Here is a 16,414-nt window from a genome sequence, read left to right on the forward strand (position 1 = left end):
CTCTTCCATCTTTGCTCTCTTTGCACCAAGCACCACAATGGAAATGGATGACATCTTCTGTGTCATCTTTGACATATTTTAGTTTAAGTGTCCTCTCTCTCAGATAGCAGAGAAACTGAATTAAAAAGTTTGACCATAGTGACATCATATGAGACAGGCTCACTATCAGTATATAAACAGGGCAGATCAAAGAACACAACCATGTCTATGTAGGAGCTCATATTACCCAGCTTGCTCTGCCTACTGAGAAGACAGGGGTCTCAAGCCTCTGAACGCCTCCTTCACGCGCTCCCCGTCATTTGTCCACGAGAACGCGCACGTGCTGTAGATGAAAACTTGAAGGAGCTGCAGTTTTTTTAATGAGTAAAACTGATTTCATCCAGACTCAGCGGACACCCTCAGGACGGATCTGAACTCACCGTAAGAGGACATGAAGACCATGAAGATGCTGGCGCTGCTTCTTCTCATCACCTTACTGCACAGTGAGTTTGTTTTCCCGCTTTTAGAGACTTTATGAAGCTGAAGTTTTTAATGACATAATTGAGATTACAGTGCTACACACTGTAATAAGACAAACACTAAAGGTTTTCAGAGGGGGAGTAAGCTACATGATATTCAACAGCCTATGGGCCTATATGCCAATTTATGATTTGTACTGAAAGGGAAAGTGGGCTCAGACTTTGGACCCCACTAGTTTTGTTACATATGCAGATAGAGGAGCCTATATTTGAAATGTGTTGTGTGGTATTTTTATTAGGATTTAAAAAACAACTTTTTCACAAGAGATTCTGTTGTCACGATTGGTCAAATGTGATTTGCTTAGCTATTTGAGTATTTGCATTTCAGAAAAGTGGGACATTTTGGGTGAGTAGAAACAGACAAAGGAGATGAGTAGAAATGCAGGATAAGTTCATTGTTTCTAGATAACAGAGGTTTATGTTTTAAACGATTTTATTCGATTTCACTCCTTATTATTTTATTATGAAGCGGATCTATGAAGTTGTTCGATAAAGTTTAATTGCACGTTAGCTCGTGCAAGGCACGCTCGCGCGCAGGGGAGGAGGTGTGATGTGTTCAGGGTCTGCAGGGGCTCAGATTGTGCAGGGAGTGGTTGGGCTCCATGTTTACATTTGGACCAGATCTGGTGCTGTTTGAACCCGAGATCCACTGACAGATGAGACACATCACGGAGGAGTCAGTTTGAAGATAGCCCCAGACTGACCCCGATGTTAATTGGACTGAGATGAAAACCAAAATTTGCTATCTGGGAAAATGCATTTGAAGTTGCTGTGGGAATTTTAAAGGGGCAGTCTCTAAACAACATGCTTTATGTGCATGATCCTGTGTGTGTGTGTGTGTGTGTGTGTGTGTGTGTGTGTGTGTGTGTGTATCTTTTGATCTTTCTTTTATTTACCAATGAGGACCAAATGTCCTCACAGAGATGAAAAGATTCAAATCCTCCCCCTCAGAAGCACAAAGCTCATAGTAGTTATGTGTTTGGAACACTTTGGGAAAAATGCACCCCAAAAATACATAGACATATTTAAAAACACTTAAACATGCATCCATTACATATGTTATGGATAATATCAGATATCACGCATGAATTAGCCATTTTGTTTAAAATGTATGTTGAAATACATTCGATATAGTCAGATATATTTCATGTTTACATAAGTTAATATTAGTTCATGGCAAGAATTAAAGTGTTAAAGTCAGAATCAGGTTTAGGTTAGGGTTGAGGGTCAATGTAAAGCATACGGTGCAGAGGGTTTGGGGGTTAAAGGTTCAATCAGTGTAGATCCTCACAAGTGTGTAATATAAGTCTTAGTGTGTGTGTGGGTGTGTGTGTGTGTGTGTTGTGCCAGCTGAGAGGGGTAAGGTTACTGTCATAAAGAGCACCTTTGTCTGCATAAGAAACGCATGCTTTCCATGCATGTGTGCGCCCCACACACACACACACACACACGCACAAACACAGACGCCATGACACGACACACACCAACAACTGTGGCCAGCTTGAATAAGAGACAGTGACAGTGGATTTATGGATTTATGGCAGTTTCATGTCTTTACAGCAGAAGAAAGTTGCAAAACATCCATAAAACCAGTCTAATTCACTCCAGCAACATGATCCATATCTTGGTCCAGTTGTGTGAAGTCAAAGCCGCTAGGTTGCCTTTTCACCCTCCTTGAAACTTCCTTTGCTTAAAGTAGGGTATTCAACCATATTTTGATTGATTTAAACTGCTTTGAAAAACGTACTTATAATGTAAGCTGACTGCACCCACTGTTTTTTTATGTTGAAATATAATATATATATAAATATAAGCTGATTTAACCTTGTTTTGATACTCTAAAGATTTTCACTATTAATGTTATTTTTACATTGTACATATAGCATTCACCTATACTTCTATGCTATCTATGTGCATTTTTGTAAAGGAATGTAGGTTTAGATGTGTCTTTGTGACAGTGTCTGCTCTGAATCTTTGTGCGTGTGTGTGTGTGTGTGTGTGTGTGTGTGTGTGTGTGTGTGTGTGTGTGTGTGTGTGTGTGTGTGTGCTTGCTGAAGGGACACATAACTAGAGGAGGGGGTTATCAGGTTGGGATAAAGCAGCTTGTCTGAAAGTCATCCATCACCTGCATTCCTTCACACCACCGCTCCTGGCACCACCAGGATGTAGCTACACACTCTGTATATCATGTGTGTGTATGTGTGTGTGTGTGTGTGTGTGTGTGTGTGTGTGTGTGTGTGTCTGCGTCTACCAAAAAAGGAACGTAAAAATGCAGTGTTAGCCTTTGTATTATGTTGTGGAAAACTGACTTCCACAGTGATGGTGTGTGTGTGTAATTTGTTGTGAATCCATGAATTGTACAGTATGTGGAGGCTGTGATCATTCTTGTGCACTTTAGTCTGTTTTTATGTCTGTTGTGCTTTCAGCCTCTCTGATTGCTCTGTAGTCATAACAAAAGGCCCTGCATGCTCTTAATCTGAACATTCACAGCTTCGAAAATGATAGATATATATGAGCAGGAAAACATTTTAAGATCTCTGTACTTTTGATGCTCTCACAGCAAAAACGTTCCAACAATTTATATCAGTTGATGAATTGTCTGATCCTTGCAGGTCCTGCCTGTCTGTCAGTGACAGTGAGTAGTAGTAAACCCAGAGTGGAGGTCCATGAACACACAGGTGAGACTGCTGGAAGTTGTAATATTCTGTACATACCTGTCATATTTTTCACCTTTTCAGTATTCACCTTTCTTTAAACATCTTTTTAGAGAGCAGCATGTTGTGATTGAAGTTCTTGAGATTTTTGTAACATTTTTACTACTTTCTTTCCTGATTCAATGTATTTCAAATGAATTTTGTGATCCAGTTATGACACAAAAATAAGAAAAAGTCTGCTTAAATATATTTGGGTAATACATCACTATAAAATAAAATAAAAAATAAAGAAGGCAAACAGCAGACAGACATGCTGTATACATTTGGTGCAAAATCCCAGTCATTATTACTAATATAAATGAGATTAATATGCACATTCAGGAGCATCTTGACAGCCAGTATGAGACAAGAAATAGGATCTTATATTTGATAACTGCTCCTCTGTTTCTGTTTATTTCTGTCCAAAATAAACCTTAATCAACACAAAACTAAGACAAAATTATTCTTTGAAAATATGCACATAGATTTGAAACATGTAATTACAGGTTAAATAGTGTTTATCTATTTATCTTATTTATTATTTATCTATATTTTCTTGAAAAAACAAAGACAAAGGAAGAACAGCAGCAAACCTGAACGTTAATACAGAAAAACAGCAGTCACACTACAGCAGATATATCATGACATGACTTTGTGCTTGTCAGTTTCAGCAGAACAAGCTCGTGACAAAGTACTGAACATTTAGCAACAAATGGGACAGAGTAGCTGCAATGAAAACAAGTTCGAAGTACATATTCTGTTGATTGGTATATATTGTTGTAATGTTTTACCCTTCTTAAGAAAATCTACTCTGCTGTCCTCTTTTCTGTCCTCCAGACGCTGTGCTGGCCTGTGAGTTCAGGACAGAGAAAGATCAGAACCCTCGAATCGAGTGGAAGAAGAAAGGGAAGGGGGTGACATTTGTTTACTTTGATCATAAATTTACTGGTGAGTGACAGACTTTTACTGCAGACAATCCTTTGACTTCTCTAAACTAAAAAGGATGCTATTTTGCCGCCTTTTTTGACATCATTCTTTCATTCTTACTACCTTCAATTGTTTCCTTTATAGCCCTCGGTTAAGCACCCACCATCCATCATTGTCTTTTTATGACCTTGTTCCCTCCACTGTAGGGTCTTATACGCAACGGGCCAAGATAGAGGGAGCAACACTGACGATACACTCTGTCACGCAGAAAGACTCAGGGGAGTATCGTTGTGAGGTGACGGCCAGCGAGGACCACGTCAACTTGGGAGAGGCCACTGTAACCCTCAATGTGCTCGGTGTGTGCATATGAGTGCGTGTGTATGTGCGAGTGTGTCTTTGTGAGACATGTACTGAATCTATTTAAGTGGTTTCACTGGTAAAATCCCTGTTGCTAGGCAACTGACAACAAAAATGCATGTTACCTTGTTGCCTTTTCAAAACTGGTAATTGAGTTTTCTGCTTTTAATTGTCATGCTTAGGACTGAAGGAAGAGATAAAGAATAAAGGCTATTAGTAGAAAGCTATCTGATGTTAGCTCAGTGTTCAGCACTGTTTCCTCACAACAAAGTGTTCCTGTATTTGAATCATTGACTGTATACAAAACAGTCCTGGACAACACCGCTACACATAAAAGTGCAAAAGTGAAGAAAAAATATCACCTTTTTGGGAGCTGCCATCTTGACTGTGTGACGTCATTTGGAGCCAGAGTGTATGCAGTAAAGTTGGGCCTGTCATTGCTGTATATTGGTCCTCCACAATGGTTTTTAGTGTTTTAGTGGAATTTGCCAAAACATTTTTAGAACAAATGCAGTATTCTTGTATTTCTGTCTTCTCTGCCACGGTAGTGCCTCCTCATGTCCCATCCTGCGAGGTACCGAGCTCCGTGTTTGTCGGCGCTGACTTGGACCTTCTCTGTAAAGACAAGCTCAGTGTGCCGCCTGCTACCTACCGATGGTACAAAGACAACAAGGCCCTGACGGCCACAGCAGACACACCATACAGCATCGACACACACAAAGGCACACTGGTGAGTACACGCTAATATGTACATGAACTGAATGTAAATACTTGTGTACAACAGGTGCACACACAAGAAAACACACTAACCCATATATGGACACAGTAATTATCACGTGCAGAAACACAGCTGTTGCTCCACACACTTCCCCTCACACTTGTTTTTGTCTGGAGCAGAAGTTTAAAAGTGTGTCCAAAACGGAGTCAGGGATGTACCGCTGCGAGTCCTCCAACAGTGTTGGGGCACCCAAGAGCTGTGTGGCACAACAACTTAAAGTCATTGATTGTAAGTAGTTTTGGTAATTAAAAAAAAAGCTCACTGACAATTACGTGTCATGTCCTACTCCAACACTGAACAAAAACTCTCTCACCCCTCCTCCAGATCCTTTGAATATGACCATCCTGATAGCAGGTGCTGTAGGTTTTCTGTTGCTCATCTTCTTCTGCTGCATCTGTGTGTGCGTGTGCAGACGTCGGGGCTGCTGCAAGAGTGAGTAGTTTGTTAAGGTGTATCCACAAATATCACCCTCTGAACCTCTGCACCCTCAAAAAAACCCCAATGTAATATGTACATAGTATATCTTATATATATTTATATAATTGCACAATAAAACGGTATGCAGGGAGTTATAAAAACTTTTTAAATAATATAATGGCTGCTTTGAATTGAGAACTTTAGTAATAATTATTTATCCATCACTGCTTGGCATGATTGTGATGAATGAAAAATGCTAACTTGTTGTTCTTTACCTTTTCCCCCTTTGCTGTGTCTTCCACTAGAGGGAAAGAAAACAAAAAGGTGAGTGTTTGTTTTATAGCCTGCGGTCATGTGTTATCGACGGGGAATGATCTCAGACTCAACTGGTATGCTTTGTCTTTCAGCGCAAAGTCCTACAACCCTCCTCCTCCTCCTCCTCCCACCCGCAATGTGAGTGATCAAAGCAGTTTGTTATCATGCCAGGGCTTGTTTTGCTTGCCGCTATGAATCTGGGTTGAAATTAAGTGTTGTTGATAACTTGCTGATAACACAGGTCTGTGGCTAATTGAAGGAAATGATTCATTGTATGTCTCTCTGCTCTGCTCTCCACAGCTCAAGAAGTACAAACAAACTCAGTCATTCATGATCTGAGGGCAAACCACTCTCACTCTGCTCCCATCAAATCATCCAGAATGAAAAAAATCTACACTCATTGTTCAACACACTGGAATATTCCTCAACTGTTGTTTCACTTTCGGAGGTGCTCACCGATGTCTTGGATGGACACACAGACAGAACACGGCATTAACTGTATCTGTTACCAGTTTGGAAAAAGGTTCCTGCTTCTATTAAAGACTTGAAGTACTTTAACTATTCAGTTAATCCTTTTTAAATGCTCTACAGCGTGTTTCAGTATCTTCTTTTTCGAGACATTTTTAAAACCTTGCTGGCTTATTTTTTAAAACCTCTTACAGCATTGAAGTTAACCCTTAGTTCTCACATGCCACCTATAGGCCAGTAACTGTTACCATCCACACTGATTTAGGCAAAGACTGTATAGATTGTATCCCTCTTATTGCCTCTCATTTATATTTAGATACAGATGTTGTTTTATATAAGCTTCTTTTTTTCTCTTTACAATCTTTTAATGTATTTTTATAAGCCTGTTTGTGTGTTAATATCATGTCATAATTGTTCTATGTTTATGTGGTTGTATAAAGTCAAATAATGTGAACTCAGCGATAAATGAACAGGTGTCTACACACACTGAAATGTGCTTTGGAAGCTGTTAATTTCAAGTATTTTTATCTCTCAAGTGTTTTCATGAATTTATCTCTTCTTGATCAATAAAGGAAGATAATCAGTACATTGGAATTCAATCTGCATAGTTTATTTGTTTATTGGCACACAGCTGGGGAGCCAACAGAAGATATAACACATCAGTGATGTGTTAAAAGCATCCATATGTAACCATCCCTGAAATGAAGAATACATTATTTGGATTTACAGTATGTGCACATATTCAAATAAAGAAAGAAATATTGTCAACTATTAAATTGGTTGCCATGACATTCTGTACTAACATATTTCCCTGAAGGTGAATTTTTTAGGGTAGTGATCCTTGACTTTTCCTCTAATGACATTAAATAGAATAAAATAAATGTCCTTTGGTTTAAGACCAATTATCAGCTAATTCCCAATAGCCTTAGCTGTACTTTATATTTAGTGCTAATTATCAAATTATCACAAGCTTAGTTCAAAACTGCCCTGAGTGTGGGTGTATCTCTAGTCTTATTTATCATTCATTGTATTCTTATTATATTCTTTAGTTGGTTTAACACATATGAATGCATCTTTTTTTTCCTCATGTTGGAAAAGAGCAAACTGTTGTCTCAAACAGTGGTTGCTATGTGTTTACAGTAGATATGCTGTAAATGGCCCCACAGTGGAACAGTATTATCCTGCCTTTCCAAATGTATATTTTACCAGCTTCACCACTTGATAGGGTGTGTGTTTTCTTTAGACAGTTTGCAGTGGTTACAACTGACCACTGGTTGGAAAAGAGATACTTAATAAGATGATGATGATGGCGTAACTGATCAGCAGCTGTCAAACTGTCTGACTTAAGAGCAATGTGCCAGTAAAAACAACAAACAGGCAAGCATGAATTCCAGACTTTATATTGAAGTCTCTCTGTTATTGTATGTAACACAGGCAGCTTCTTCTCCTCCTTCTTTAGCCACTAGATGGCACACCAGCACTGACTGTATCTGTCCACACCAACACAGACTATAGGACCACAACTACACCATGTCAGCCTTTATCCATTATTTGTCTATGAACAATAGCACTATTGTTTTCCTTTGTTTGTACTTGTTGTTGTCCTTATTGTGTTGCCCATAAATTAAAAGTCTTGAAATGCACATATTTCTTTCAGGTTTACTTCTATGTGGTTTTGAAGAAGGTACATTGTGTGTTGTTCATGTATCTGTGCATAGATTTGATTCTTGTCAATATTTGCACATGCACATTTTTGGTTTCTTTGCATGTGAACTGTGTGCTCTGCAGCGTTTAGCTGCTGTCATGCAGACTGTGTCAGGACCCAGTAACAGAGATCTGTTCTCTTACATTCTCATGCTCTTCTGTAACGATTGCATTAAGTAGATCCTATTGATCTGCTAATATGGCTGTTTGGTAGTTCAAATCCTCCACACCAGCCAACTCTGGCTGCAAAAAAAGGATGTCAGCCAAGGTCTAAAATATGCACACGTTGTTCCTCAGTCTGTCAAGTGCGTGTGAAACTGTTACCTCAATGGGAACTATTTTGCCTCAACCCTAATGACAATGCATTTTGAATTTCTGTGTTGTTGTTTTTCTGGCGGGCATTTTTAAGTCCAATAAAAACATTAACTCATTCACTACTCACTATATATTGACTTTTATGTAGATTAAATAATTAAAAAACTAAAAAACTAAAAATAGTTTTGGACCCAGCTCGGGTCACTTCTTTCATTCAGTATGCATTGTTTTCTCCCTGCATGTGCACAGCTCGTTATTGCAGCTTGTTCTCAGTTAGTGGGAATTAATTAAACACTACATTTTATGACGCATTATGGGATATTTGAATCCACCATACAGCATAATAATTCTCACTGGATATTTAAACAGCATCCTTCCATTGATTATGAAAATTATGTTAATTCCCCCTTCCACTCTAAAATATTTTTTTCTTCTGAATGTTTGAGCTTCACTGTGCAGAATGATGCATGTACAGAGTCTGACACTAGAAGACTGTTTTCACATTCATCTTTTTTAAGTGGATAGTTTCTCTGTGCTGACCAAAAAATCTTTTAGGAGCAGTCCTAATGAGCATGACTTGGAACATCACAAATACTGTAGTTTGGAAGCCAATTTTGGTCCAATATTCAACTTACACAAGAGTGACGTGGAAACTTGGAGCGTCTACTGCACAAACACTTGTCCCAAACTGGGTCATAACACACTGAGAATAGACTTTACAGTAAAGTAGGAGGCATCTCGTGTCCAGCAGGAAAACTTAAAAAATAAAAACTGCTTGAATATTTATAGATTCTGGGCTTTTTTATTTAGGGAAAAGGAGGAGATTTAATTTGAAGAATTTTAACAAGATAACTATATTTCTTTTTGAGGAAAACCATGCCAGGCACACTATTGTTTTGAGCAGAATATTTACATAAGTCTTAAAACATGTCTGGAGGAAAGCTTTACAGACAGATAATACCTGAGCAGAAACCTGAACAAAGAAAGTGATTATTTTCTGTTTTGTCTGTACTTTTCTCTGTATGCATGTATCATTGTCCTTGTGCAATGAACGTGCTAGGCCTGAAGTTAGGAATCTGGTTTTGTTTATTTTTCCTTCCCCAACACCCTGTTTGCTCTTGTCTTTAACATGATTGTTCAGGATGCACTGATCGAAGGATACCTGATCTGTTAAATAAGGTCAGTATCTCAGTATCTGTGTTCATATCAATTCTGGATAATGGATCAGTGTAAAGCTCACGTGTACCTGCAGTAAAAAAATATTAATATTAATATTAATAATATATGGAAACCTCTCTCTCTCTCTCTCTCTCTCTCTCTCTCTCTCACACACACACACACACACACACACACACACAGATCTGGTGGCTAGTTAATGGCACTGCTCCACTGCCCGCTACATTCATTTATTTTTGCGGTTTCCTTTGAACATCTTAACAAGTCTTCTCCATAGATGCTCGCCCTGGATTACAGCTCAAGGGGGCTGTTACATCACATTTTGTAAATGTGTGTGTATCTGTCAGATAGGGACAGAGTAGAGTGAGTGTGAAAATAAGTGAGAGAGAAAGAGAGAGAGTGTGAGAGTGGGCGGTGGCTGTCAAATGAAATCTATGTCAGTACCACTGTTTTCTTAGATGTTAAATTAAGCCTCAAGCCCAGGTTTCCTCCAAGACATCTCCTCCCTCTGCTGCCTGGCACCAAATTGGCTGCACCGAAGCCTTACCCACAATGCTCCTTGTGAGTGGAGCTCACCTGAAAACCTCCCGGAGCACTACTCATCTATGAACAGGTGGCACAATGCTCAAAGCACATGCCACAGCACCCTACGAGATTTAGTGGGTTTTTTCCCTTTTATTTGCCTGACCGTGCCTATTTTGCAGGTTTGGTTTCTTTGTTTCTGGCTCCCAGTTTGTAGTACAGCTCTCCACATTAGCGGCTCGGGGGTTATGCAAAGCTTACATCATACAGACATTGATGCATTTATGCCTCAGGAAAATTGTTGTGGTAAAGGCAGCAGGAAGAAGACCACTGATGCAGCGAGGGATTACCACAGGAAACTCTCTCTTCCCGCTGCAGCAGGAAGAAATAGCAACATTTAAACATTTAAACCCTACCAGACGACATCCCCTACAGTCCCATTAAATCTTTATACTGAGGTTCTTTTACAATGCCAAGCATCCTGCTGTGTGTGTGTGTGTTGTGTGCATGTGTATGTGAGGGGGAGCAGAGAGAAAGTTTGCTAGTTGTACTTGTACTGTCTCTTATCTGCTGTTAATTAGCATCATTCACAGACAAGACTGTTATGCGTAATTACAGCAGAAATGAAGGATGGAAATGCTTTTGCCACTGCACACACACACATAGCATCCTGTCCTCTTGCACAAGCAATCAGTCAGGACCTTAACTCCCACAGTAGCACTGTGTTTCTTATTTGAGCTCAAATAGGAACAGTGTAGGCAGAGTGTTGTACAGATGAAACGTTTTGTTTGTGTGTGTGCATGCGCTCAGTGTGAGAGTCTGTAATTTGAAAGCATTACACGATATCTGTGTCCTGAATGCCAAGTAGGTTTGTTAATAGAAGATGTATTCATAATACACTGTATGATTAACAAATTGGTTAACAAGTCTAATAAGCTAATCAGATTTTTGTGAGAAGGCCAAATAAAAAAACAAAAACAACCAGCTTCAGCATATTACAAGGACAAAAAGAAAAGTTTTGAATTTGGAGGTTTAGAGTAGATATTTCAGCAGTACAGAATGAGGCTATCTGCACCCATGCACTCCTCTTTCTTTTAATTCCTACCAGTGGTGGAAAGTAACTAAGTAAGTACATTTGCTCAAGTACTGTACTTAAGTACAATGTTGAGATACTTGTACTATTTCCATGTGATCCTACTTTATACTAAATTTCAGAGGGTAATATTGTACTTTCTACTTTCTACTTTAAATGTATTTTACAGCTTTAGTTATTTTTCAGATGAAGATTTGACACAGTGGATAATGTAATAAACTTTTAAAATGCAACACATTGCTGAAGATGAGACCAGTGGTTTTCACATGTGTAAATTAAAGAAAAAATCTAAATAGAGGACCTGATGTTTGAGAGACTAGTAGTGTACAAGACAGTGTTCATTTTGTGGTTTTCTTCAACAACCTTTTTTTCTGCCAATAACGAAAAGATAACTCAATAAAAACTAAAGCACGAGGACAGAAACTATGACGAAATGTATTGACACTTTAGTCAATGAATAAAAATGAAATGAAAAGAGACAAGATCCAATCAGAAGGTAGAAACAAGTTAGGAAGAGGTGGGACGACTTGGGAAGAGATCCAATCAGAACTAATTGCTTTCACAGTCAAGTAATTAGTAAAGTAACCACACATTTGATCTACCACTGGGAAGACTTTCAGCCGTGCCCTGTGTTTCTCATGAAAATGCAACAAAATGTCAACGGCTGGGAGAAAGAGAAGAGCAAACATATGGACACATTTCACATTTGATGTCAAGGACAACAAGATGCTTTTTGAAGCAACATTTGCTGCCAGGTCAAGCCAGGTTAATAATGATATGTTTGTATTTCAAATAACGAGTGAAATCGGTGTCTGTATTGCACATCCAAACCTTACTATCATTACATAACAGGTAAATATAGGATTCATTTAATGTACTACTAATAATGACTTCAATTCAAGGCAAACTTGACTTGACTTGACTTAATTAATCTACTATAGATTTATTTGATTATAATCTTATTAAATTTAGTCAAATAAACCAGAACAACGTAGAACACTAAATTATGACTAAAAGTGACACTAAGTGATAAACCAGATTATCTTTTAAGCCATACACATTGTATATGAATACGGTCAATCAGTCGTATTTCAAATAATTATTCTTTATATATTGAATAGTGCTTTTTTACAATTTATGTTGCTGTTTTGTTGTCAAAAATACAAAAAATGTTTTCTATTTTAAGAAACACAGGACTCAAATACACAAATGTCACTTATCATTTATTCAAAAGTGCGAGATAATATCTGGATCTTTTTCTTGCTAGATTCTCTGTTTTTTACTTGTTCACTTTTTGCTATTTCATGGTAGGCGTACACTTGGTTTCTCTGTAAACTTGTTTAGAGCTGCTAAAAGCTGCGTGGAGCTACAGACTGTCTGTGAGTTAAGCTAGTACACTTTTCTTCATTCAGTGTTAATATCAAAGATCCATGATTGACAAGAAATAAGAATTTACAAACAAATATCTATTGTTTGCACTGTGGGCTCTATAGCTTGTGTTTACATGGATCATGTGCACCATTAAGTATGCATACCTGTCAGGTATCTGTTCAGCTTCTCACTGCCCATCAGTACCTACAGTCCTGTGCTGCAGTGTGCTATTTGATCAAACTGTTTAGCATTCAAGAAGAATCCTCAGCACTCAAGTACTCCCAGTATTATGCTTTTAACTCATTCCCCCCATAGGAGCAAAGGGATAGAGAGAGAAGGGAGGCAGAAACAGAAGGATCCTTATGGGAAGAGTATAATTTCACAGGACAAAAGCCCATTATTGAATTCTTGTCATGATTCTTTGGATAATAACCTCCACTATCCAGCCCACAAGACACATTTAAAGGCTTGCACAATCCCACTCCCATCTGATTTCAGTGGCTGGAAGTGTGTTACTGCATACAAGCCGCTGCACTGTCCTGCCACTCTCTGGATGCTACTGAACGTCTCTGTGTCGGATTACTTTGTATCCCTTGAGCAGGGTTTAGAAAACATCTGAATGCGTCCCATCAGCATGTCAAACACACAAAAAACAACTACTTTGAGCATGTCATTACCAAGCCATTTAGTGGGGTAAAATCATGCACTGCCAATGAAAGGAGGCAAGCTGTACCCGTCTGCACTGATCATCCGGGCACAAGAGCCATGATGAGGCCTGATTGCTCTGTGATTTGAGCATCCTCAGACACACAGCTCATCAATATCCCTTACAGCGTAGCTCTGTAACACACTGCACTGCAGCAGGGCGAAGGCATCAGCAAAATGAATACTTGTCAAAGTCATAAAAAGGCACAGGAAATTATTTATTTGTCATAAAAAACAGGTGAAGGGCCAAAACTCTCCTGGCCACATTTTGAAAACATTACTTGTAACACGAAGCTTTCGTGTTGTGAATTCCTCACATTACAGAGACTACAGTCTATACCAAATACGTATGTAATTTACGTAAATTACATGTTATAAACTCTCAAGACATTCTTGGAGTATCTTTTTTTTTACATTGGTTGCCTGTAAAGAAGTAAGAGATTATGTTAACTTGAACTTTACAGCTGATTAAGGTCTTCTTGAGTTATTACTGAATTCTAAGTGTTCTTACCTACTGTTCTTTTGGCTAAGATGGATGGTGTGTGTGTGTGTGTGTGTGTGTGTGGTTGTGGGTGCCCCCCGGCACCCACAACCACACACACACCCCCACCCGGGCCAATGATGTGGCACTATTACGTGTGAGGGCAACCTTATTTTATTTGCACAGTATGAGAAATGTACATCTTATTTTTTTTTTTTTTACTTGTTTAACAACTTACTCCTTGACTAGAGGTAGTAGATATTTTACCCTTTCATGCATAGTGGTCACTGCAGTGGACAGCTATTCAAAAACATTTTTTCTTATGTATGAAAGGATTTTGATGGCAAAGTTACACTTCAGCCACCACAGTGGACACTAAACCTGCAGTAATGATTTTGGTTGTAGATCAGTTGATTTATGTTATTATAATGTAATGTTATATCATTTGGTGAAAGGGAAAATTAAGTTTAAATATTTTTTTCATGCCTAAATAGAAATGAAAAAAAAATGGAAAATAATCCTGACATAATTCATGCATGGAAGGGTTAATATCTGTGATATTCATGTAGCATTTGTTTGTATTTTATTTCAGAAACTACTATCAATACGCACAGCTTATTAATTTCTGTTTTACACTGAAGTTAAGAAGTTGAACTCCACCTGGTGGCCCTGTAGGGGCCAGTACACATTATACAACAGGAGTTGTTTGTACATTCCCTGGTAGGACAGTTTTACCATATGCTGCAGCTAATTGGTGAATAAAAAGAGCAGGTTTAGTTGAGTGTCCCCAGGATTACAATAATTGTCTCTGCTAATCTCCTAGGATTCATTAAAATGGTCTGATAGGTAGAGTCACAACAGTCCCAGTCACCAAGATTATTAGGTGAAGAGGAGCAGAATGTTCCAAAAATGCAAGCAAACATGAGGGAGACAGTCTGATTTCATCCTCTCCCTGCCTTCAGACACAACTCATCTCCTCCCTCTTTTCTGGCTCAGCCCTTCTCAGCCCAGTGAGCTGGCTGAAGACAGGATTGGGGGGAAACAACCCCCCCACACACACACCTTATTAAACCCCAGACTCTACAGGAAGAGTCTCTCATGCAGAGAAGATTTACGTAAGAGGGAGAATTCAATTCGGCCCTCATTTCCGTATGCTGTACAAACCAAATCCTTTTCTTCATACAACATATTTGAGTCTGGATGTCCGCAGTATTGTTTTGGCATCAACCAACTTTTCTCTGTATTTCTTCTCTGATTAACTGAGAGGGTGTTTTCACAACGGGCCATGTTTGATGCACTAGCCCTGATTAGTTACTCCAGCCTGCCTTCTGTCTCCTCTTTCTGTCCACCTAAACACTCCGTCTGTACACTGCTTTCCCCCCACTCTTATCCATATAGCTTTCCTTTGTTTTCTTCTCCTTGGATAGTTAAAGATGTATTTTTATCAAATCCTCAGTCTCTCCCTATGATTATGTTTTTTTCCATTTCTTTTGTGACTGTCTGTTTTCAACAGAAGGTCTATGTTAGATTATAGCTTTGCTCTCTCTGATTACAACCACTTGTCTTGGTGAGTGGTGTTGTCTTCCTGGTGCTCTCTCTCTCCATCAGCTGGAGTTGACCTTGGCAGAATAAAAGAGCCAGATATATTGAAACATTTAACAAAGTCATATTTGGTTGTAAATAATGACAGCAGAAACATCAAAAAAAAATTCAACCAATGATTTTTACTTGACTATACAGAACATCACATGAGATGTATCTATCTATGCTCTATATTGCATGAAGAAATGCATTGAACCAAAGACAATATCAGAGCTGTGTGTTATGTCTACAGACAGAGTTACATGAGGGTAGGTGAGCAAGAAAATTATTGTTTGCCCAGAAGAATTACATTCTTTCCCTCTCCTTCACTGTAACTGCAATTCATCCAAGAAGAAAAAACAGGATGAATATGGCACTGTCTCACTGCATGTTTGATGTTATCAGTTGCATGGAGCACAATCTGCAAGTTTCTGACAGACTGCACATTTCATTTTAAAAACCACCACAACCAATAACAGTGTGGGAGTGAATATATTACAGAGATATAGCAGGATGTAATGCAGAGAAAAGGATGCAGTGGGGCTAGTGCAAGCTGTACTGTGTGTCTCAAGGTAATAAAGCTTTGATTGTGTCTCAGTGTGCAGATGCACTCTGCACACTGTATTATAGTGAAACAGGCCGAAAGAGATATAAATCAAAAGAGTTTAAGATTTCTGAAAAACTATGCTGTTGAAAAATCAACAAGAATAAGAGACAGCTATGCTATAGGCACAGTGATGCTTTGAGAAAAATACTAGCATTGGAATACTAAGATGTTAACAATGACAAAGCTAACATGTTGATGTTTAGTATGATCAAATGATCAATTGCATGTTAGCATGCAAACATTTGCTAAATAACCCAAAGTATCTGATGATGGTGCTGGTTAAAAAGTCAGTCATCTGGAGTGCGATAGGTATGGAGACATTATCAAAATCATAAATTGCAGCGCTATGGGCTAAGTTAGGCAAACATTAGCAAACATAAGTTAGC

General features: G+C 38.7%; 1 protein-coding gene across 1 annotated transcript; it reads left to right on the plus strand.

Moving 5' to 3' along the window:
• The first annotated feature begins 430 nt into the window (after nucleotides 1-430).
• jam2b (junctional adhesion molecule 2b) lies at nucleotides 431-6,344 on the plus strand. The gene is made up of 10 exons (XM_053328423.1): nucleotides 431-482; nucleotides 3,131-3,196; nucleotides 4,049-4,159; nucleotides 4,345-4,494; nucleotides 5,044-5,225; nucleotides 5,393-5,501; nucleotides 5,598-5,705; nucleotides 5,996-6,014; nucleotides 6,098-6,143; nucleotides 6,306-6,344. Exons 1-10 carry the CDS (start codon nucleotides 431-433, stop codon nucleotides 6,342-6,344), a joined length of 882 nt encoding a protein of 293 aa, XP_053184398.1.
• Nucleotides 6,345-16,414: the final 10,070 nt, after the last annotated feature.

This window comes from Scomber japonicus, chromosome 11, assembly GCF_027409825.1.
Source record: "Scomber japonicus isolate fScoJap1 chromosome 11, fScoJap1.pri, whole genome shotgun sequence".
In the NCBI taxonomy this organism is placed as follows: Eukaryota; Metazoa; Chordata; class Actinopteri; order Scombriformes; family Scombridae; genus Scomber; species Scomber japonicus.